Raw genomic sequence first — 24,259 nt, forward strand, 5'->3', positions numbered from 1 at the left:
TTTTGGTAAAAGCCAACTGCAGTTACTAGTCAGTATTTTAAGAGTTATACACATTTTATTTATTTCAGGGCATCTGTCACAACACAATGGTTTCAAAAATATGGTGTTATCTCTGAATTTAAATTACTCAGTACCATATTTCCACATTTTACAACAAATTTTTTTTGAACAGGAAACATTTTAATGACTGGTTGCCAATTGTCAGACATAAACAGCACAAACATCAAAAGTGGAGAGTATTTCTGTACTCTCAAATCTGTGAGACCTGGGAGAGCACACACTGAACAGCCTGCACCAATACCTGTGCCGCAAATATAACTTAGTTAAAGAAACGAGTTTTGGGTCTAGATGGATGGATGGTTGCACTGCTTTACGTGGAGCTGGTCCTGTCTTTACAGAGGTGGCTCAGAACGCTGTTCTGCTTAAGGGCTCGCAGGTTTGACATGTCCTCAGCAATGACTGGAACATCCCCGCTACCAACAATCCCCTCTGAGTCACTCTCACTGTCTGACAACGCTGTCAGCAGGGCGTCATTCTCATACGTCGGAAAATAGTACCTAAAGAAAAAAGACATCTTTACTGGACGATGAAAAATAAAATGATCACTGTTAAAATCTGTATAATGATACGAATAAACAGGGATTAGGTGAGATACAAAGATTTATTTAATGTCTTCTTGGCTTTGGTTGTTGTTGATTGTTTATTTGTATAATTACATGAATAGTGTTAAGAATATTGTACGTAAGCCTTAAAAATCACAAACAAGTAAAATTATGAAATGGAAAGAAAACGTACATTTAATTGCTGTAGCAAATCCCACATCGACATTTTTTACAGTAAATTTTACTTTTCAAACATGACATATTCTGCTCACATGTCACTCTACTGCATAAAGCTTTTTTGAGAAAACTGGTGTCATTTCTCTCGTGTCTAGGTTTAATCTGTATTACTGTGTTTTAATGAGCGGAGCGTAAACTCACTCTGGCTGGTCCCACACCGACGTTGCTGGAGGTTCCATCATGTGTCCTGTGTCTGTTAGATGGTAAACCACCTCTGCTTTACTCCCAAACTTCTGCTGGCAGCCAAAGCAACGGCACTGGTGGATCTCACGCCGTATGTAATTGACCAGTTTGACTTGCTGGTAAAACTTAAGGTCTAGACAGAGACAACATAGTGTGCTTACTTTGCTTCATTTCTTTCTGTACATGCATTTGCTATTTTAAAGAAATACCAATAACTGGCCTTTTTTCCTCGTATAAAAACTAGTGTAATTTGACTTACTCAGATCCGTCTTTAGTTTGTGCAAATCAAATCCATGAGCCTCCTAAAAAACACAGGGGAAAACAATTCTGCATAAGGCCTGAATGATGTCCTGTAATGAGAATCTTTATCAAGCTTACAGAGAAACATCTTTCATCAAAATGGCATGACACCTTCACAGACGTACACCAGACCTCTGCTATGAGTGAATTCATAGACAGAGTGTTTCTGAATAGAGGCCTGGCATGGAGTAGACAGTGTAGAGACATCCTTACCTGCATGTGTATGTAGATTTTTTCCATTGTCTCTGCGTGCTGTTCACAAAACAAACACACAGCACACACAGGATGTGCCTGCCAGTCTGACCAATCGCTACTCAGACAGACAAACAGACACACAAAGATTGATTATATGATAACCTAAGGAAGGTTATATAACAGCATGAATAAATATATTATGTTGTCCAGCTAAATATTACTCTAGACTATATGCTCTTCTCCATGTCATGTGACAGCTGAGCTGTGAGGCTGATAATGAAGACTGGCTGAGCAGCATTAGGAAACAGAGATGAGTTCAGGGGGAGCTCAGCCCATCCCATTCAGAAACACAGTGTGTATTTAAACTCATGAGTCTGAGCCCTCTTCACTGACACTGTCTGTATGTGTTTCTGTTGAGGGAAGGCTATGCAGGCCAGACTGACTGAGATGGGCCTTACTCATCCTCATCCTGGCCCAGTTCCCGGTCATCCTCAGACTGGACCTGCTCCCAGGTTTTCCCCAGCTCCTGTAACACAAACAGAAAATCAGTGCAGAAAATCAGAACATCAGATCTGCTTACAATGCTCTAAACTTCACTGCTTCAAAGGGCCAAGAGACACAGTGACAACACAGATTCAGGTCATGAAAGGCAAGAGGGCACCAGTGTGTGCAGTGTGCAGTGTGCCGTCTGCCACTGTCAGCTCTGTTTGTGTTTGTCTTGTTTGTCATTTGTCACAGGAATGTTGACTCTCTACTGGTTTACAATCACCAAATACTCCTTAATATCCGTCTTGCTACCAAAAAACTGGTTCAACTGGGACGGACAGAAAACCTCTCCTCTTCCAATCTTATTGGAAATACATGCTCACCTCTGCCGCACTCTGGTTCCACTGCCCCAGAGGAGGTGTCATAGATGCTGGGGAACACACAGTGGTTTGTTAGTGAGAATGAAATCCTGCCTGACACTGTCTCCTGGGACTAATCCCTATGGTATTTTGGCTGAATATGGATTGGTTCGTTGCCGTTTTGTTTCCTGGTGTTCTCTGGAGCCTGTATACACCTGGTTGGTGCCTGCTATCAGCCCGGATGAGGAGATCCAGATCCCCTGTCTTCATGCACCTCGGCTCTGTGGAAGAGGGGTGAACCCCAGAAGCCTTCAGCCGCTAGGTCAAGGATCCCAGACAGCAAATGGCCTGGCTTCAACTATGATAGCCCTGGGAAATGCTAGATCTCTAGCTAATAAGACATTTATTCTGAATGATTTGTTCACTTCCCATGGATTGGGTCTGTTGTGTGTTACTGAAATGTGGCCGAGTGTCACTGAGTCAAGCCTATTTTCAGATCTTTTACCGCCTGATTGCACATATTTTAACTCCCCGAGGATGACTGGACAAGGAGGAGTAAATTCTATTCTAAAGGAAAGCTTTAATTGTAGGCAACTGTTGTCAGTCCTCTACTCCATCTTTAAACTGAATATGTTCATGCTGGATCGATCTCACCCAGAACTGTGCACTGTGATATACCAACCACCTTATAACAAGAACTTTATCAATGACTTTTCTAATCTCTTGACTGGAATTATACCAAAATATGATAGCGTTCCAATTATCAGAGATTTTAATATTTACGTTTGCTGTCCTACTGAGCCGTTGATTGAGGACTTTCTAAATCTTATTGACTCCTTCAATCTCAAAGTTTTTGACAGGTCCTGTTCAAAAGCATGGGCATACAGTAGATCCACCTGTTTTTAACACTGAAATATGCGATGCAGTTTTCTTCGATCACATGCCTGTTCTATTCGAGATCTCTCTCCTGTTGTCATATCACTAAACCGTGTGCTCCAGCTTATCGTTGTCATATGCTTAACCCCTGTACTGCTGTACATTTCTCTGCTGCTTTTAAAAAGGTTGTTGAGATGCACTCAAGGTCCCCCCTCTGTTCTGATACTGAGGAGCTAACCTCTCTATTTTATTCCACCTGCCAAAACACTGGTTACAAATGTAACTGTGGTTCTGTGAATACTGGAAGACTGCCAGAGGCATATAACAGAGTGGAAACCTCTGTGGTCACACATGCCTGATTAGTTGTTACCTCATGACGTCCAAATCTATATAACTCATCATGATCTTTCTCGCAATTCTGAGTGACCAAGAACTCTGGCAGTCTTCTAATATTCATAGACCATGGTTACGTTTGTAAGCAGCATTCTATCTCATATTTCCAGACCGCCAGAGGCATGTAACAGAGTGGAAGACTTATACCACCAAGTCACGAGGAATTATCACACATACCTAGACATCACTAGGAAGCACGGCTGCAGAGACTGGTAAAAGCGGCACCACATTTAACCAGTAGAACCTAGAAAACGTACACGGTGATGACCATGTGGCTAGAGCAAATATCAGGGAGAGATATCCCTCTCAATGACGCTCAAGAGGTTGCAGTTGCAAGTGGTGAGTGACTCCTCACAGAAGCAGGGACTGCTTTTCCAGCAGAGCGGTAAACACTGCTGATGGCTTCTGAAACTTAATGTGCCAATCTCTATTTAGACAGAGATGTTTCCTTCCAACAAGCTCCAAAACAAACAAACAGCTGGTCTGTTGGGCACCACTGGGCAGTCACTGAAACAAAGTGCTGTAACGCACAAGCTGGACATATTTCTAAGTGAGACTCATTATCATCAGAATGAAATGCAGATAAAGTAACAGACTGATTAGTAAATTGTGGGGATAGCACTTTTGGTAAAAAGGTAAGGTTAGGCTACAATGTAACTTGGTTGTCATCTGGGTCCCATCGCATACACTGAGCACTCACCAAGAGAGCACGTAGCTCACTAACTCTCTTGGCCAATACGATCACCAGCAAGAATGCAGTCTTAAAGAAGAGCCATTTAATGTCTGTGGACTCTAATGGTTCGAAAGGTGATGAAGACAGGCCATCTAGAACCACGTGCAGATCACAAGGGGCAAAGTTAACCCGACTGCGTGGGTGCAAACGCAGCGTACCTTTAAGAAAAGCTCCCACCAGCTTATGAGTGCCTAAAGATACACCCTCGGTAGATGTCCTATAAGCTGTTATCGCAGCCACATACACCTTCAGCGTAGCTGGAGAATGTCCTGCATACAGAAGATGTTGTAGAATCTCAAGGACTGCAGTAATCAGAAACTCAGAAGGGTTCAGGGCATGAGTAGCACACCAAGCAGTGAAAAGTTTCCATCTGTTTGCATACATGGTTCTAATGGACTGAGCATGCGTGTTCAGAACAGTGTGTCTGACCCCCTCTGAAACCACAGCATGCCCGGCCACCTGGGAGCCATCAAAAGCCCCCTGTGGCCCATCTCCTGAACTCAACTTGGGAACACCCAAATCAGCGGTAGCATACAGCAAAAGGTCTGGCCATGTGTGAGCCAGTGCATCTCTGCCCAGAGACTCCGTCTCCATCTGTCCCGCAAAAAACAGAGGGCAGTGTGTCATCTCCCTCAAGGCAAACAGATCTACTGCTGCTGTGCCATAAGTATTTCATGTCATCCACACAACCTCTTTGTGTAAGTGCCAATCTCCCGGTCTCAGTCCCCCGCGAGACAGTGTATCCACCGCAATATTGAAGCAGCCTGGGATGTGGGTCACTTGTAGGGAGAGAAAGCGTGCCTCCACCCAGGTCAGAAGCGCCTGTGTCAGATGAAGAGAGGAAAGTGACCTTGTGTCACCCTGATGATTTATGTGAAACACCACTGAAGTGTTGTTCGTCCTAACTAGGGATGGGACAATACATTGAAATACAGTACATCACGATCCAAAAATATTCCAATCCATTTCGTAAGGAAGAAAATAATATCATGATATTTGCTACTTTGTAGTGTACCCTACTTGTATTTGTATTTGCTACTTTGTATTGTACCCTACCCTCTAGATATTAAAGTTTCTTTGGCTACGATTGTCAACTTCTGTCTACAACTGAAACTCTAATTCAATTAATGTGCATGGACTTAATAAAGGAGTATATTCTTCTCCTGAATATTCGTCGCGTAGGTTTTATAGTATGGTGTTGCTAACGCATTGCATACGAACATGTGTTATTGATTGAAAATCACTGATTAAGATGCCTTAACGGTGAAAGCTATAATGGAATTATGGTATCTTGTTAGGCTTACGCATCACTTAAAGACTAAAGGCTAATATATATTTCTGCATAGGTGCTATGCGAAGCCTATGCTGTAGCCTACGCAAGTGGCCTAAGCCGCTGTGAGCATTTATACTTGTGCGTTGGTGTGTCTGCGTAACTTTGTAATGAAACCTTCAAAAGCTAGTATGCGGTGGAGTTTCTGTGCCAATGTGTTGAATTTCTTCATGCATTACTAGCGGTGGAGAAAATAATGTCAAATATAAAGTCAGAATTCAGTCTTTGCACAGTAATATCTATGTTACGTGCGGCGCGTTTGTGTGTGTGTTTGCGTCTTGCTGCGTCCTGTGTTTTGTTTTTCTCTCTCGCTCCTCTCGCCTGTCACCTGACGCAGGGATCCAGCGGTGGCGCGAACAGCTGCCACTCCCCACCTGGCCTGGTGTTGCGTCCCACCTCCGTGTTCCCAGCCAGCCAACCAAAGACGGAGCACCCCTCGTCGGATGGCCAACCGGAGATGGGGCGCGGAAATTTAAAGATGCCAGTTGTTAGCTGGGGCAGATTTTCGGTCTCGTTTTGCGTTCGCTTGTGCTCTATTGTGTTATAATTACTCGCTGTATATCGTGTTTGACTGTTGTTATTGTTGACTACGGATTTGGATTACGGATTGGTTTTGGTTGCTTTCGATTGGCGTGGGGAGAAGAATAGGTAAGAAGGGGATCCCCGCGCAAGGAGTTAACTGTGTATAGGGGTTAGGTTAGAGGCGGGTGCCACTATTGTATGTTTTGTTTTGTAGGCAGTGAGCGTAGTTAGGTTTATTTTGGCTCTGCCACCTTTTTAGTTTCTCGTAGTTACGTGTGTGTTTCCGTAGGCAGTTAGGGTGGTTTCTGTTATATTTCGTTCATTCCTTTGGCACCGTCTGTAGTTCTCTCCCCTCTCCGCGTTCAGGTGTAAATATTTCTGTATATATATATATATTCTTGTAAATATTCTTTTGGCACTTTGTAAATATCTTTAATACATTGCACTTTTTTTGTTGTACATTGCTCCCGTGTCCGTGTGTTTTTTTTCCCCTCGCACCGTCCCAATCCGACACTGGTGGTGGGTTTCCTTTATGCTACGTCCCTGCTCATACCCCTAGACCCAACTCACCATCTGGGACGTAACATAAATTGGGGGCTCGTCCGGGAGCATTTTCCCAGTTTTTCTCCTTTTTCTTTTTCTTTCCCCACCCTGTGTTTGGTTGTTTGTGTGCGCGCGTTTTGTTTTTTTTTGGGGGGTTTTGCGTATTTTGCGCATTGGCGCATTTCTTGGACGGTGTGTTAGTGACGGGAACAATGGCTCAGTTTAGCGTGGAGGAATTTCTGGCCCATCCTACCGTGGAACGGCTGGATTCGTGCCGTAAGGACGATCTCCTAATGTTGGCCGAACATTTTGGCATTGTGGTTGGAAGACAGGCATTAAAGAAAGTTATCAAGCTGGCAGTGTTTGAGGGTTTGATGGAGCGGGGTGTGTTTGCGCTTGGTGCACCTGCGCAGGCTGCAGAGGAGGTTCCGGCAGCTGAGAGGTCTGAAGTTCGGGGAGTAGCGCAGGCTGAGGCTGATGCGGAGGCGGAGGCCAAAGTCACGCTGCCACCCTACGTGTCCACCGTGACTGAGAGCGGTGGCTCCCTGTCCGGTGGCCTTGACCCTCGCTTGAGAGTACGTTTGGCGCGCCTCCAGCATGAGTCTGACGAGAAGAAACATGCGCTCCAAGCGGAGCTTAACTGGCGGTTGGAAGTTCGCCGGATGGAGTTGGAGGTCGAGAAAGAAATTAAATTGCGGCAGCTGGAACTGGAGGCAATGAAAATTGCTGCGGCTCCCGTTGCCCAGTCTGCTCCTGTTTCTCCCTCCCCCGTCGCGGACTCTGCCCCAGTGGCTCCACCGGCTATGCCGGGGTTTGATGTCAGCAAACATATTAGTCTTGTGCCGCCTTTCCGGGAATCTGAGGTAGATTCTTATTTTAGTGCGTTTGAGCGCATTGCTGCGTCCCTACAATGGCCTAAAGAGGTCTGGCCCTTATTGCTGCAGTGTAAGTTTGTAGGTAAGGCACAGGAGGTGTGTTCTGCACTGTCGTTGGCCGAGAGCTTACAGTACGAAACTGTCAAGGCAGCTGTACTGCGAGCGTACGAGTTGGTGCCTGAGGCTTACCGACAACGTTTTAGAAACCACAAGAAATTATCTAGTCAAACGTTTGTCGAGTTTGCGAGAGAAAAGGGGATTCTGTTTGATAAGTGGTGTGCGTCTAGCAAGGTGTCTGACTTTGCGACTCTTCGAGAGCTCGTTCTCTTGGAGGAGTTTAAAAATTGTCTGCCTGAGCGCATGGCGCTGTATCTAAATGAACAAAAGGTTCAGTCGCTGTCTCAAGCCGCTGTGTTGGCGGATGAGTTTAGTTTGACCCACAAGTCGGTGTTTGTGACTGATCGTACTCTGACTCAGGGTGATGAGAAAACATCGCCAGTTACCAAGCCTCAGAGCTGGAAACAGCTCAGTCCCGCTTCGTCCCGTTCAAAGGCTGATTGGAAATGTTTTTATTGCCACAAACCCGGTCATTTAATTGCCGACTGTCCGACTTTAAAAAGCAAGCATCAGAGGCAACAGTCGGAAACTTCCAAAAGCGTGGGTCTAGTTAAAACTGTCTCTGAGCCATCTAACCGCCCTGTTACTGTTACACCCATTCCGGACCCTAGCTATGCTCCGTTTCTGTTGAACGGATTTGTGTCAAAGACTGGTAAATCGGAGGAGCAAATACCCGTAGTGATACTGCGTGATACTGGTGCAGCGCAATCTTTCATTTGCTCTGACATATTAGATTTTTCAGATGACACTTTCGTTGGGTCTTATATACTGGTACAGGGGATTGAGATGGGCTGTCTTAGGGTTCCATTACACACGATTCATTTACAGTCTGACCTGGTTAATGGTTTTGTTAAAGTAGGGGTACGACCGTCATTGCCAGTAAAAGGGGTTGCGTTAATTCTGGGGAATGATCTGGCGGGTGGTAGGGTGCTGCCTCTGCCAGAAGTGACTGCTATGCCCACAGAGCAACCCCAGTCTGATGGTCTTGCTCGTGAGTTTCCTGGTGTCTTTTCTGCCCGTATAATGACTCCTGCTCAGTCCATTAAATATCAAGACGCTGTTGATCTTTCCGAGTCATTTCTCGCTCCCTCCGACCAAAACCCACTGTCTGAGGCATCGCCAGTCACGGACTCCATAATTCATTGTCCTGTCGGCAGCACTGAGTCTGTTCGTAGGGAAGAAGCGTTTAAGTTGCCGATCACCCGAGAGCAGCTTCTATCTTGTGTCGTGTGTGTTTGTTTTTGTGTACAAACTTGGTGTATTGTATGTGATGTTGCGGGGCAAGTTTGTTCTTATGGGTGGGGGTGTTACGTGCGGCGCGTTTGTGTGTGTGTTTGCGTCTTGCTGCGTCCTGTGTTTTGTTTTTCTCTCTCGCTCCTCTCGCCTGTCACCTGACGCAGGGATCCAGCGGTGGCGCGAACAGCTGCCACTCCCCACCTGGCCTGGTGTTGCGTCCCACCTCCGTGTTCCCAGCCAGCCAACCAAAGACGGAGCACCCCTCGTCGGATGGCCAACCGGAGATGGGGCGCGGAAATTTAAAGATGCCAGTTGTTAGCTGGGGCAGATTTTCGGTCTCGTTTTGCGTTCGCTTGTGCTCTATTGTGTTATAATTACTCGCTGTATATCGTGTTTGACTGTTGTTATTGTTGACTACGGATTTGGATTACGGATTGGTTTTGGTTGCTTTCGATTGGCGTGGGGAGAAGAATAGGTAAGAAGGGGATCCCCGCGCAAGGAGTTAACTGTGTATAGGGGTTAGGTTAGAGGCGGGTGCCACTATTGTATGTTTTGTTTTGTAGGCAGTGAGCGTAGTTAGGTTTATTTTGGCTCTGCCACCTTTTTAGTTTCTCGTAGTTACGTGTGTGTTTCCGTAGGCAGTTAGGGTGGTTTCTGTTATATTTCGTTCATTCCTTTGGCACCGTCTGTAGTTCTCTCCCCTCTCCGCGTTCAGGTGTAAATATTTCTGTATATATATATATATTCTTGTAAATATTCTTTTGGCACTTTGTAAATATCTTTAATACATTGCACTTTTTTTGTTGTACATTGCTCCCGTGTCCGTGTGTTTTTTTTCCCCTCGCACCGTCCCAATCCGACACTGGTGGTGGGTTTCCTTTATGCTACGTCCCTGCTCATACCCCTAGACCCAACTCACCATCTGGGACGTAACAATCTATAAAACAAGTTTTGCATTAAAAAGAAGGATTAGCTAAACTGTGGGGAACAAACAAAGGAAGCTCTCAAAAAGACATGCACTCAGTTCACCATTTTGCTGGAAATTTTTCTGTGGTGACTTTGAGGACTTTCTAAATCTTACGTTGAGCAACAGTTACTTTTAGTGAAATTACTGCAACACAGAAAAGACAGATGTTGGAGGAGATGGTGTGTACGACCATAGAACCAACTGAGGCAGAAGGGGGCAATGCTACCAAGTGGACTAATCAAAGTTGTTGCGGTCTACAGTGAGGAGGTGCGCGTCAGGCTACGGCGTAGGCTACAGCGTAGGGTACATGGCAACACAGAGACTACGCTTTACCTACGCCATAGATTTGACACAGAAGTATAAAGTGGCCTTCAGTTTTATTTCAACTAATTGTGATGTGACTATCAGTGTGAAAATAACTTTACATAGGGTACGCACGTATGATATTGAAAACTACTGTTTAAAATGACTGAACAACGAAAACGTGAAGGGATTTATGGTAACTTGTTATCTAAAGAAACAGTTTCTGGTTATAATGTATACCCGACCACCTCTAGAAATTTAAGTTTGGCTTTGGCTACGATTCTCAACTTCTGTCTACAACTGCAACTCATTTAATTAATGTGCATGGACTTCATAAACAAGTACGTTCTTCTCCTGAATATACATCGCATAGCGAGATACGAACATGTGTCATTGATTGAAAATCGCTGATTAAGATGCCTTAACAATGAAACCGATAATGGAATTATGGCATCTTGTTATCTTACGTGTCATTTAAAAACTAAGCTTTATTTCAACTAATCATAATGTTACATTCAGTGTCAAAACAACGTATTACATATGCGTGTCCTTGAAAACTGCTGTTTAAAATGACTGCACAATGAAAACATTAAGGGATTTATGGTATCTTGTTATGCAAAGAAACAGTTTCTGTTCATAATGTAGACACACATACTTACTGTATGATTCAAGATGTCATGTTAGTCATTTAATTTAATATGTCTGATTAACTTTGCTGCTGGGAAGCGTTGAGATAGCTTGTATTTATGACACCTTTGTTGTATTTCTGATCTTTATGAGAATTTCTGTTGTTACTTTGATCTCTTTATGTGTTGTTTAGTAGAGAACTTTATTCAAATGAGAATTTATTTAGCATTTTGCATGGCTAAAAATTAAATATCAATTCTGAATATTCATACTTTGTCACTGAACTGTTATTAGGCTCTATTGAATCGTGGTGAAATCAAATCGTGAACCTCATATCGTATAGTGAACCGACTTGTGAGATAATTACATCGTCCCATGCCTAGTCCTGACTAACACATGCTTGAAATGTCTGAGAGTCAGAAGGACTGCTTGCATCTCTAGGACACTGATATGGCACTGTTTCATGTGTGGATCTCATAGGCCGCTCACCCTTTGATGCTGCCACTACCCCCCCCAACCCATGAGCGTCCGTTGTGACGACATCCCTGCATGCAAGGGGTGGAACCATCTGCACTCCGGACTGTAGGAAACTCTCCTGCCACCACCAGAGGAGGTAAGAGCTGTAGCTGTTTGACACAAGCACTAAGGTACCTCTGTTGTATACTGCTGATCCAACTTGCGCAATCATCAACGCTGAAAGCCTCAACAGTTGAATATAAGGGATCCTGTGCCACACGTGGACTTTCTGATCTTGGTGAGAGTGGCACGCATTGCCCCGGAGTCCAAGTGCATGCCCAGATAACTCACCGACTGACTGGGGGTGAGACAACTTTTCTCCCAGTTGACCATGAGGCAAAGTGCTGAAACGTGATGTAAAAAACAGCTGGCATCGGCCGAAGCTTGTTCTGGAGTGGCTGCAGAAGTTGTCTAGGTACAGCAAATGGCAAAACTGCAACCAGTAGCCTTTCCCGACTGTCTCCAGAAGCCAACCGTTCAATGTTATCTCTCACCAGCACTGCAGCTGGGGCGCTGAAAAGTAAGTCGCAGACAACCTCAGCCTGTCAGCGACATCTCAAGGTCGATTCATTGGCCTGGGGGGGGGGTGCCAAAGTGATGGTGGTGTCACAGGCAGCGAGCGTGAGCGACCATCCTGATGAGCTGGAGGGACAGATCTGGTTGGCTGGCCTGAGGAGAACCTGTACTGTAGAAACACAGAGGGGTGAGTGTACACTTGTAAAGGTTGTGCGCCAATCTACATGCTGTGAGCGTGACTCGGTGACACACACTCTTCGCTCCAAGGCTTCCTGTACAGCTGGCCCGAAGAGGTGGCCAGGTATCAGTGGCAGCTGGCATAGGTTGTTACGGCACACTTAGGGTGACGGTGCCAACCACATCTGTTGACTTGTGTAGACAAGAAGACATAGTGCTCTCCCACAATCACTGGCCACAGTACCAAGCACTTGCAGCGAGGCATCAAGCAGGCCGGATGCAATATCACCATGAGGGGCTAAATCTAAAGTTGAATGTAAAGCTAGCAAAAGGTGACCCACTGAGTTGCCAATATGACCCAATCTGGCGATAGTGTTGTATATCTTGACCAATGTGTCATCAGTACACCTGCACTCTTTGCTGGGGCATTGTACATCTTGGCGTATGGTTTCATGGGGCGAAACAATAAGTAAGGCTAAGCAGGCATTGAGCCAAGGCCGATGGCATCTGGTGCAGTCATGTTAGCCAGCATGTGAGCAGCACGATCTGGCTGAAATGTCAAAGCTGACTGGAATGCCACTAATACAACTTCTGTGAAGTCCTTGTAGTGTGGTACCAGCAAGTCTTTCTTCCCAGGCACTGAGTGGCGCAGTAAGTTGGTAGGACCCGGAGCTTGTGGCATGTCTAGCTTCAACTCTGCAAGCACCACTTCAATATTGTCACATAGTGACAGCGCCACAGAAGAAGTTTCACTTCCTGTCTCGGCCTCGCTGCCATTAACTGAATGCGATAAAAATGGGTGACACTGCGGTGACTCCACATTGACAGATGGTTGGGTATGAGTCTCAGTAAAGAGAGAAGCTGTGGCTGCAACGGACACAGTGTCATTTCCCTCTGCCTCTGCATTAAATGAGTGCCATTGTGAGGACAGAGTGTGTGCACTGACGTGCAGCACTTCACATTCAGTCTGATCAGCATGCTTGTCTTTAACAGCTGCTATGGTAGCACAAGTCAAAAGTGCCTGAAGCCTTCCAACTGTTGTGGTGAGTTCATCGACCCCCTTTGCAAGTTCAGCCACTGAGGGTTTGCGTTTTGATTTCTGCTGTCCCTCTTTATCTGCTGCTTTGCACTTTGCACTGTGCACATTTACTGAAACAGTAGACGAGAGCAAAACCTCCAACATATCAGAGCAGGCATTGGTCAAACATTTCTGGCAGAGTTCAAGTGGCATAATGCTACATTCAGGACAGGGATTGGACCACACCTCTCTAAACAAGAGGGGCAGCAATCATGCCCGTCTAGCATTGTGTGCAGAATGCAGAGTGCTCCATTATCACCACAGTAGATTAACGTTAAAACAACACAACCTAACATTGCTAATAATGTTAGCGAAATCCAAACTACAACAAGAGAGTAGTGTGTGCTATGGAGATCCTTATTCACTGACTGGCAGCTGGAGGTAACTGGGAGTTCACAAGTTGTACCTTACTGCTGTCATCAAACAAGGGAACCCTGGAAGACCAATAGGTACTTGCCGGTAGATGCTAATAAAGCCATAGCCTTGCAGCTTACTCACCTGTGGTTGCCAGTATCTGACGTTCAATAGTGCAAGTAGTATCCGAAAGTTCCAATAAAAGCACTGAGCAAGTGCGAGTAGTCGTCAAGCACTGTCAGGCTGTCGTTGGCACAAAACAAGGGAACCTTGGCAAACCAAGAGGTACTCGTTGGGCTGACTGTTCTTGTTAATTCCAACAAACACAGTGAGACGCAGCTAGGTGAGGAAGCAAGATACTAAGCCCAATAACAGTTAAGCTGCACCTGTCTCTTCTAAAATGTTCTCTGCATGGCGAGAATGAAAAGGAGAAAGATCATGACACAAGTATAGGTTATATAGACTCGGGAGTCATGAGGTGACAAGTAATCGATACCCTCTCGTGGCCAGTCTGGAAATATGAATTAGAACATCCTGGACACTGTTGCTCCATTAAAAATCATGCATTTCAAACTAAAACTGAGGTTGAATGACACTATTCAGGCAGCCAGATGTGAATGCAGGAGAGCTGAGCGCAAGCGGGGAAAAAAAAAAAATGCTGCAGGTATCTTTTGACAATTTAAAAACATTTTAAACATTAGGAACTGATGCAGATATCAGAAAACTGTTAAAGGTGAAAAGACAAAATGTTTTTCTGATATTGTTTCAAAAAATGGTCATAAACCTTGTGTTCTTTTTAGTACCATTAACACCATTCTGAACAACCTCCCCCCCCAATCTACCTGCCTTGATGTCTCCTCAGATACCTGTGGAAAATTACACTTTATTGTTGACAAGTTTATGAGCATCAGAGCTGTCATCTCATCGCCTTCTTATGACCCATCCATCACTGTCACTTGCTCTGCCGTTTTTAACCAGTTGAGCCTGTGTCTCTCTCACCCGAAGGAAACTATCGGTCATATGAAATTATAAGCCACAGATGCTGTCCCCCCTCACTTTTTTTAAAGATATTTTTGAGACTATTGGACCAAACATCCAAGCAATTATGAACAGCAGTCTCGCCTCAGGTATTGTACCAGTACAATTTAAGCATGCAGTAGTGCAATCACTGATTAAAAAAACCCAATCTGGACACCTCAGTCCTCTAATTTTAGACCTATTTCCAAACTCCTGTATCTTTCAGAAATTTTGGAGAACTTTGTACTGATACAATTGCAATCTTTATTTAGACATACATGGCATTCTTGAGCCGCTCCAGTCTGGTTTTAAAGCTCTTTACAGCACCGAACCTGCACTGTTAAACGTTTTTAACGATCTGTTATTAGCTATTGACTCCAGGGATTTTGCCATTCTTATTCTTTTGGATCTCACAGTAGCATTTAACACAGTAGACCACAGTATTCTCATCTCTCGCCTGGAGCATTGTGCTGGCATTAAAGGTACTGCTCTGAAATGGTTCAGATCTTACATGTCCGACAGACGTTTTACTGTCAGCCTCCTCAGCATCTCTCCCTTGTGGAGTCCGCACGGGTTCTATTATCAGGCCAATCCTATTTTCCCTTTACATGCTCCCCTTAGGGTCCATTCTTAGAACATGGCATCTTGTTCCACTGTTATGCAGATGACACCCAAATTTACCTGCCTTTAAAACGGAAAGATCCCATCCCAACTTGTTAAAACCACCGCTGGACTGTCTTGAGGACATCAAAGCTTGGATGGCCTTAAATTTTTTAAACCTTAATGTGAATAAAACTGAGGTCCTGGTATTTGGACCCAGTGATTCCTGTGATGTCCCTCGTATAGATCTATGTTCCCTGGAAACACATGTAAAACCCACTGTAAAAAAATCTGGTGTGATAATGGACAGTGATTTTAAATTGAACAAATGTGTAAACTCAGTGGTTAAATCTGGCTTTTTCCAACTGAGGCTCTTCTCTGACGTCAAGCGCTTTTTATCATTTATGCATTTTGAAAGGGTTATACATGCTTTTATCTCAACCATGGCTTGACTACTTTAATGCCCTGTATGTTGTGTTTTCCAGGCCTCTCTCTCACGCAAGTTGGTCCAAAATGCTGCAGCTCATCTTCTAACAAGAACACACAAGCGAGAGATCTAGGCTGAAGCACTGGGGAGATCATGCCATTTGCAGTTACAGCCCCAAACAATGGAATGATTTGCCTCTGCATGTAAGGCTGGCCCCTATACTGCCTGTTTTTAAATCCTGTCTTAAGACACATCTTTCTTGCCTGGCCTTTAACTCAGTATGAGAGTCGCTTTCTTCTTTCATTGGTCTCATTGCTTTTTTTTTTTTTTTTTTTTTTTAAACTGTCTTTTTTGTTTTTTAATTGGTCTCTGTGTTTTTATTGTATTGTGATTTGTGTTTTTATTGCTATTTTGATTGTATAGCACTTCGGTCAACTGCTGTTGTTTTTTAAATGTATTTTATAAATAAACTTACCAAGTAGTTGATGACATAGAAGCGGTCATAATCATGGTTATTAGCATTGATCCTCCGGTGTTGTTTCTTTCTCATGTGATCCTTCAGGGTGGTCTTGTCTCTGAAGGTTTTCTCACAGTACAGACACTGCATTCTGACAGCAAACAAAACCATCTTACAGTAAGCACACAGCGTCCAGACTCCTACTGTTATGTGCTGATTAATTAAACACAGACAGCATAACTGATCACTGTAAAAAATGCAAAACCCACAAAAACCACTTCTATACAAATTTTTGACAACACATCCAGGGAAGGGCCACTACAGGGAACCCTTCTTATAGTGTGCATAATTACATCAATATGTGTGTTTCCCCAACCTGCTCCTGTGGCTTGACACTTCACCTCACTCATCTTGCTCTAAAAGACAGGATTCTGGTTTGAATCTATAATGTTAGAGCAGGGGGAGACAGGAAATGAACTGAACCTGGTTTGTTGGAGCAGGGGAGATATGAAATTAATCGAATCTGGTTTGTTGGAGCAGGGGAGATATGAAATTAATTGAATCTGGTTTGTTGTAGCAAGGGAGACTTGAAATGTGCTCACCCTCCGGAGCAGGATTGGGAAACAATGGGTTATTTAATACTGCGGAAAAAAAAGACAGACCTGCAATATTGATAGAACTAAATACTAATAAAACGTAAACAATAAATAATAATAAAAATTGTGTTAAATAGATGTGATCTGTATACTGTATATAATGTAAGATACAATATCACTACTGCAGTACTCACTACCTGCACTTACCTGTAAATAATGCTATGCTTTTGCACTTCTGGTTAGATGCTACTGCATTTCATTGGCTTTGTACCTGTACTCTGCACAATGACAATAAAGTTGAATCTAATCTAATCTAATGTGATAAAAACAGACACCTACTGGTCCAGTTTTCTCTCCAGAATGTCAAGGAATTCTGAGCAGAAGACGATGTTGTCTGGGTGACCGACGCTGAAGGAGTGCTCTTTGGCCATGTGGTTCAGCAGTGACGACCTACACAGGACAGAGCAGGTTCACAAGCTCCTTTAGTTAGGACACAGGGCCATGTGGGAGATCTCTCCACTGTAATGATTTCAGTTAGCCTGCACACTGCATTACCTCTTCACTAAGAGTGCACGGTCACACGCATGCTGTTTGCCGTACGGCAGTAACGTGCCAGGTATCATAGGGTGTGGAAGTATCATGTATCATCTGTGTGACTGACAGACATAAAACCCACCTGTTTCCCCTGTATTGCTCATGACAGAACATGCAGGTATGCTGGAAACTGCAGTCATCTCTCTCTTTCTGCTGCTGTTCAAGGACCTCCTCCTAAAAACACAATGGTGCTTCAGTTTGGGAAAACAACAATAAAATGACAAAAGGAGGAGAAAAACACTGATATATTTTCTGTGATACACGTAAAGAGAAACCGAGTGAGCGTAAATAAAATGAGGCAGTTCTCTGCAATGCCAGAACCCCATTTTTTTCTTCCCTTATCAGTAAGGGAAGGGAAATCAAACACTGGCCACAGGAACACATCTGCACTAAATATGACTAGCATAAAAACAAAACATATTCCTACAGCTCGCTAATACACTTTAATCATCTTACAGCAGGGAAGTGTGGGCTTGTGTGTGAGTGTTTGAGTGTGTGTGAGTATTAGAGGTGTAACTGTTTTGCCCCAAAAGCCAAAGCCACAGTCTGTAGTCCTTGATTCAGTTAGACTTTGACTGCTTTTATTGTCATTTCCATATATACAGGGGAACGAGATTGCGTTACACAAGGACCACAGTGCCACATAAAACAATTAACACATAAATACCACATAAAACAATAAATAACGCACAATAAATACTGAGGACAAAAAAATAAATAAATAAAGTATTGAGTAATAAATATGACAACTGAAAGTACTGAGTATAAACAGAAAGTACTGGGTAAGAACAGAAAGTACTGGGTAAGAACAGAAAGTACTGAGTAAAGAAAGTACTAAGTAAAGAGTAAAAAAACCTACATATTACAAACCTAGACATAACAAGCACATCTGACACGGACAGTGAATTACTGGCAACAGCATTGGCATTGTGCAGGTAGGTGAGTTGTTTGGGGTGTTAGTGTAACTCACCTACCTGCACAATGCCAATGTTGTTGCCAGTAATTCACTGTTCACAGTATGCATGGATGTAGTGAACCACGGATGGATGTTTTTTTTGGGGTTTTTTAAGCCTCAGTTGTTGTAGTTGATTTTTTTTTTTAGATCATGATGCCCACTCACAGAGAATACACATTTCTTGTATAGGAGACAATTCCTCACTGTGTTTTTGATCATTAAGCATAATGTTAACGATAGTTTGAAGCTAGTATGCCTTTCTTTTTCTTTTCATTTCTCACTATGAGAAAATATAAGCACCATGTTTTCCATGCAGTGTGTATATATTTTAACAGAGCGAATGATTATAACAGCTTTCATTCTGACGGACAGTGCTGACTGAGTAACCATTTAAATAATAACAAAGCACATGGTATCATCACTTAGAGCAGGGGTGTCAAACTCATTTTACTTCAGGGGCCACTTATAGCGGAATTTGATCTTAAGTGGGCCGGACAAGTAAAACAATAGCATAATAATCTATAAATAACTAGAATTCTAAATCCATGTCTTTGTTTTAGTGCAAAAAAGTATTAATATATTATTAAGATGCTCACATTTATTGAACTATCCTTTTACAACACATATTATGAAAAACCTGAAATTTGAATAAAAGAACTGCAATTTAAACAATATTATGCATCAGTTCATCATTTACACATGTGCATTACAACTTACAGATCACAGTGGATTTTTATTTTATTTAATGAGTATGGCGAATGAATATGGCCAGTTGAGCAACATCTGTAATGTCAGTACTCTCATCAATTGCAATTGCAAATGCAACAAATGACTTGACTTTGTGCTTTATTTGGCTGTCCAAATCTGCAGAAAGGTCTGAAATCCTGTCTGCCACAGTGTTCCTCGTCAGGCTAATGTTGGCAAAAGCTTGTTGCTTCTCAGGGCACACAATTTCTGCAGCCTTCAGCATGCATGTTTTCACGAAGTCGCCCTCACAGTATGGCTTGGATGCTAATGCTATTTCGTTAACAATAAGGTAGCTGGCTTTGACCGCCGCATCACTAATCCCTCGGCTGTGGGTAAAAATAGACTGCTGTTTTCTCAGACCCGCTAACATTTCATTGATCTTTTCTGTTCTCAGTTGTCCTTGCAAGCTGTCATATTTTTCACTATGATGAGTCTCATAGTGGCGCTGAATATTATATTCCTTGAGCACTGCAACTTGGGCCGTACGTTTGACACCCCTGACTTAGAGCATCTGAAAAGGGCCCGAGCCTTTGGTCATAATTTTGCAGTCATCATGTGTTCTGCTGATAAGATTACGATTAAGACTATGATTACGATTAAATCTCCATGACTGCACACACACACTGTGAGCAGTGAATTTGACCTCTGTATTTAACCCATCCATACACAGCAGTATTGAGCACACACACACTAGGCGCAGGAGCAGTGGGCAGCACACCTATGCTCGGGGAGCAGTTGGGGGATAAGTGCCTTGCTCAAGGGCACCTCAGCCGTGGATGTTTTCCTGCCGGTCCTGGGAATCAAACCAGCACCCGTTCAGTCACAAGTCCACTTGTCTATCCTTAGGCCACGGGCTGCCCGCCGTGACCTGTCTCTTGAAATGGTATGTTAAAGAGACAGTCCCAATGTTCAAGTTTAACAGATTTTCTAGAAGAAGGACCTTCCAATAAAACAGGGGTTTTCAGCATTTTTCGACATGCCTCTCCACCCCATCCCCCTCATTGTCCTTGCCAGTTTGCGCCTAAAAACCTCCTAATCTTGCGCCCCCCTTGACAGGTGCATCCCCCCCTCCCAGGGGGGCGGGGCCCACAGGTTGAACTGCATGATGTGTTTGATGGCATCAGTGCGGCAGGTCACTGTGGCCGTGTTAAACAGCTGGTTGGTGGAGAACAGAGAAAACCGCAGAGGTGGCAGGAAGCCAGGTTGCCTGGCAACCACTATTGCCTTTACAGTTTTTTCTCAAGATGAGATCTGTGAGAGATGATGTTGACTCATAATATCAGCACAAAAAAGAACATTCTGAGAACAGTCTGGAACTGATAATCTTCTCAGCGTATGGGTTATTAAATTTATGCATGTTTTAGAACACATGCTACGAGTCTGTGTCCTAAGATACTATTAAGAATATTGCATTTGAAGAAGACTAAAACAGTATTAAAGTTTTGAAAAGACATCATGAGTCTGCCGATAGAAAATTTATAAAAATGCCATTAAAATAGGTTTTCTTGTTTATAAAAATGCCATTAAAATAGGGTTTCTTATCAACAGTGAAGGAAAAAAAAACAGTCAAGCCTGATCAACCATGGTCTCTGAGAAACACTCCAGGACAAAGTTGTGGAAATGCACAGCACAGCATAAGGCTATTTTAAAAAACTTTTTATGGTTAAATTGGGGGGAATGCATTATGAATGTACTGGGAGTGTACTGTGATATGAGGTAATGTACGGGGAGCGTACTGTGGTATATGAGATAATGTACTGGGAGTGAACTGTGGTATGAGGTAATGTACTGGGAGTGTACTGTGGTATGAGGTAATGTACAGGGAGTGTACTGTGGTATATGAGATAATGTACAGGGAGTGTACCGTGGTATACTGGATAATGGTAGAATTCAAACCATCATCACATCAGTACACTGCTACCAGAGCACTATAACAGTCGGACCATGTGAAAAGCCCGGTGCGACATTAAACATGACAGAGGAGGTGAAAAGGAGGAGCTTTGCCGGAGTATGCAGTCCTGTAGACACTAACCAGTCTCTTCTGTTGGAGCTGCTCCCGTAGAACCCTGTCCTCTGGCAAGGCATCGCACAGCAGGAAGAAATGATCCTGTTCCTCTACAGTCAAAGGACAACCACATGTTAGCCCAGAGTCTCAAAACAAACAACCTGTCAGTGAATCTAACCCAGTTTTTCACGTTTTCACGGACAGGGCAGTGTCATGGTGGGGAAATCATAACACATTAACTCCACACACATTAAATATTAGAGTTTACTAAAAAACAAACTGAATTAAATTAGCATAGCATGGCACTGATGAAAACAAAAGCTTCCTTGCACATTATAAACCTGCAGGACATAGCTGTTATAGGAAAGAAGAATATGTGCTTTTTCTGGCTCAGAGTGATTTAGATATCTCAGTATGTAATTTTAACAGTTTATACATTTTTCAATTCTCATTACTGCAATGGTCATTATTGAACACGAGAAGTTATTGACTTCTTCCTCTGCGAATTTTCTTCAAATGTCTGATCGGCTGTTTTTAACAACGTGATTTTTAGTGATTCCTTCACTTTTTTTTTTTTAAGTTTCCCCTCACTAACTGTGACTATTGGCACAGATCTCTGTAAAGCTGGTTTGAGACAATTGTTAATTGTAAAAAAGCACTATATAAGTAAACTTGACCTTGAATTGTAATTTACACGCAATGCAGCACAGCTAACGCAAACATATTAAAGACAAGTTATTTACTTTCATTCGCAAACCTGTTAGAGACGAGTTATTTACATTCATTCGCAAACCTGTTAGAGATCAGTTATTTACATTCATTCGTAAACCTGTTAGAGACAAGTTATTTACATTCATTCATAAACATGAGGAATGGATGTAAATGAGTCCAGACAATCAAATACACGCAAAACATCAAAGCAAAAGACATCAAGGCCAGCAGCATAAACTCAGCTTAAATGGAAATTAACAAATGCATAGCTCAGAACTTATACACACAAACATATCAGACAAAACTTTCTCCACCACCTCCTCGATATCACACTGCACAGTGAACTGTAATGGTGAAGATGCCACAGCAACCAGTGTCTTCCCAGACAGTGAAATATGCCAGTCAGGTGTTATTAGTCCTCTAGAATAATCTATAATTAATAATAATTATTTGTCACTGACAAGTGGCATGAAATAAGTAATAAAGTGATAGATCAAACTGAGCTAGATTTTCTACAACTGTTGCTTTATGTTGCTGTGGTAAAAAGAGATTTTGATTGGTTGTTTTACATGATATCTGTATATATTATGCTCTGAACCTAATGATTTAAAAGTGAACGACTACAGTAAATATGGAGCATTTTCGAAGGGGATTAGGTCAGCACATAAGAAAACCATAGTCAGTTTTACATTATTCTTACCGACAGGACCCTCTGAGTTTGTCTTGATTACACTGCAGAAGTCTGTGATTGGTTGTTCTATGAAGCGTCTCTTCCAGTACATCATATACCTACAATCAAAACATCAAGGGAACTGGTCAAATCCTCAGGCAGTGTTACTGTGTGTCCTGAGAGGACAAAGTAAATGTGTGCTATTGGTTCTAACCGTGGGAAGTCGGCAACCAGTTTGACATCAGCAATGACCAGTTTATGCTGCAGAAGCAGGTGCCTGAGGAGCTGGTCCCTGTCGGTGAGTGAGGTCGTGTCTGGACACAGCAGGCAGGGCACCAGGAAGCCGCCCTGGGCATGTGCCAGGCTGGCATAGGCATTCTGCTGCTCAGGAAAACACAGTGGCTCCAGAATACAGTCCTGCCCACCTGAGAGAAACAGAGATGCATTACTCTCCCAGCTACACCATGGAAATATATAACAGTAACACATTCTCAGACAATCACACTTCAGCATCATATATCTGTAAAAGATACACATCTCCTGAGTTTTCTGAAGGTCTCTACATGTGCACCATTTTTATAGTGCAGCCCAACAATATTAAGCACAAAATTTAGCCTTCAGTTAATCAACCCTACGTGTAAACATATGATGAAGGCGAAAACAGGACAACGATTACAAAAGGATCATTGCAACAACATGGATCTACATGTGAAATCTGATCTGATCAACTTCTCACATAAAGGATCTACGCTGTGGCCTGTGAATGAATAACACCTTGGCGCATCACGTGCGTGTCGGAAAAATACCCAACCTTCTTCAGCAAACGCAAAGCACATGGATCACACACCATTCAAGAGCGACCCAAATGAGCACTGCGTCCTCTTATCATCGTCTAAAATCCATCACAAACCCACACCTAAATGCATTTAATCCGACTACACCCACTTCAAGAAAAACACAAGTAACATCAAAAGGCTGCCGTACACTCATGGTCCACCTACAGGAGGATAACTCACTCACCATTTCAGTGAGCTACCGCTTCCATGATCCCACTCTTAAACCGACAGGGTCAATTTGATTGGACCGCTAATCGACTTTTCAGTTGAGAAAACAGTAGTTCAGAAAGACTCTCAACTCAACTGTCTGCGCTAGTGACATCAAATTAAATCTGAGTTTTATAGTCGACCATTATGCTGTAAAAACGACCTATCAATATGAAGGCTCCCTCTGACACCGAGTGCTTGGTACTTAGGCCTAACAGAATAAGCAACGCTCGTAACTGGGACGTAACGTTAGTTAATGACTATTTTAAAATTATCCAGTGTCCGCTCGAAGACGTATTTTTAAAGAGCAGCTTGTGTGTTGAAGTGAAAGTATATTTCACTGACAAGACCAACCTTAATACGAAATTCGTTCAGGTTTAGCGAGAATACAAACACTATACCTGTCAGACTTCCCTTATCCATGCAGTCGGCCATTTCCGACTGTGTGGGTCATGTGTCTTAACAAAGTGTCCCAGTATGACCAATCATTACTTGTAACGCTATTACTGTGGAAGAAGGGAATTGTGGAACTCGAAGTTTTTTATTGCTTTTTCCTCAACAAAATACTTCATCTCCCACGATGCAACCGTACTTGTTCACTGGCTGAGAAAATGCACTGAGGGTTGCGCTCACAGATATACATGTAGATGCTGCATTGGCCGCTGCTGTATGTCGTCACTGTGCGTCTGCACGTCCGCCATATTGGAGCGGTCAAGACCCGCTAGTAAACAAATACAATGTATATGGAAAGAAGCAGACTTCTGTACAAAAATCGACTGTAACTCGCTTAATTCTGAACCGATTTTCATGAAATCTGGTTTGTTATAAACGTGAGAAATTGAACATGATACTAGTTACTTGTTGGAATTAAATTCAGTTACTGGGGACGGATCTAATCAGTTCTATGCCAAA

At 43.1% G+C, this 24,259-nt stretch overlaps 1 protein-coding gene across 1 annotated transcript; it reads right to left on the reverse strand.

The window, feature by feature from the left end:
* Positions 1 to 55: 55 nt before the first annotated feature.
* Positions 56 to 23,808, reverse strand: znf277 (zinc finger protein 277). The gene is made up of 12 exons (XM_030766508.1): positions 23,749 to 23,808; positions 22,519 to 22,729; positions 22,335 to 22,423; positions 20,951 to 21,033; positions 17,299 to 17,390; positions 16,962 to 17,072; positions 16,045 to 16,177; positions 1,976 to 2,043; positions 1,536 to 1,632; positions 1,282 to 1,324; positions 981 to 1,155; positions 56 to 557 (listed from the first exon to the last, which is right to left on the reverse strand). The coding sequence occupies exons 1-12, from the start codon at positions 23,780 to 23,782 to the stop codon at positions 371 to 373; spliced, it is 1,323 nt and encodes a 440-aa protein (XP_030622368.1). The 5' UTR covers positions 23,783 to 23,808; the 3' UTR covers positions 56 to 370.
* Between the last annotated feature and the right edge of the window lie 451 nt (positions 23,809 to 24,259).

Source organism: Chanos chanos, chromosome 2, assembly GCF_902362185.1.
Source record: "Chanos chanos chromosome 2, fChaCha1.1, whole genome shotgun sequence".
Taxonomy (NCBI): Eukaryota; Metazoa; Chordata; class Actinopteri; order Gonorynchiformes; family Chanidae; genus Chanos; species Chanos chanos.

Coding starts and splice junctions, on each gene's coding strand:
- znf277 (XM_030766508.1), bottom strand. CDS start 23,782: ATGGCCGACTGCATGGATAAGGGAAGTCTGACAG. Junction 22,424..22,518: donor CTGGTTGCCGACTTCCCACG/GTTAGAACCAAT, acceptor TTTTGATTGTAG/GTATATGATGTACTGGAAGA. Junction 1,325..1,535: donor AAATCTACATACACATGCAG/GTAAGGATGTCT, acceptor TGTGTTTTTTAG/GAGGCTCATGGATTTGATTT.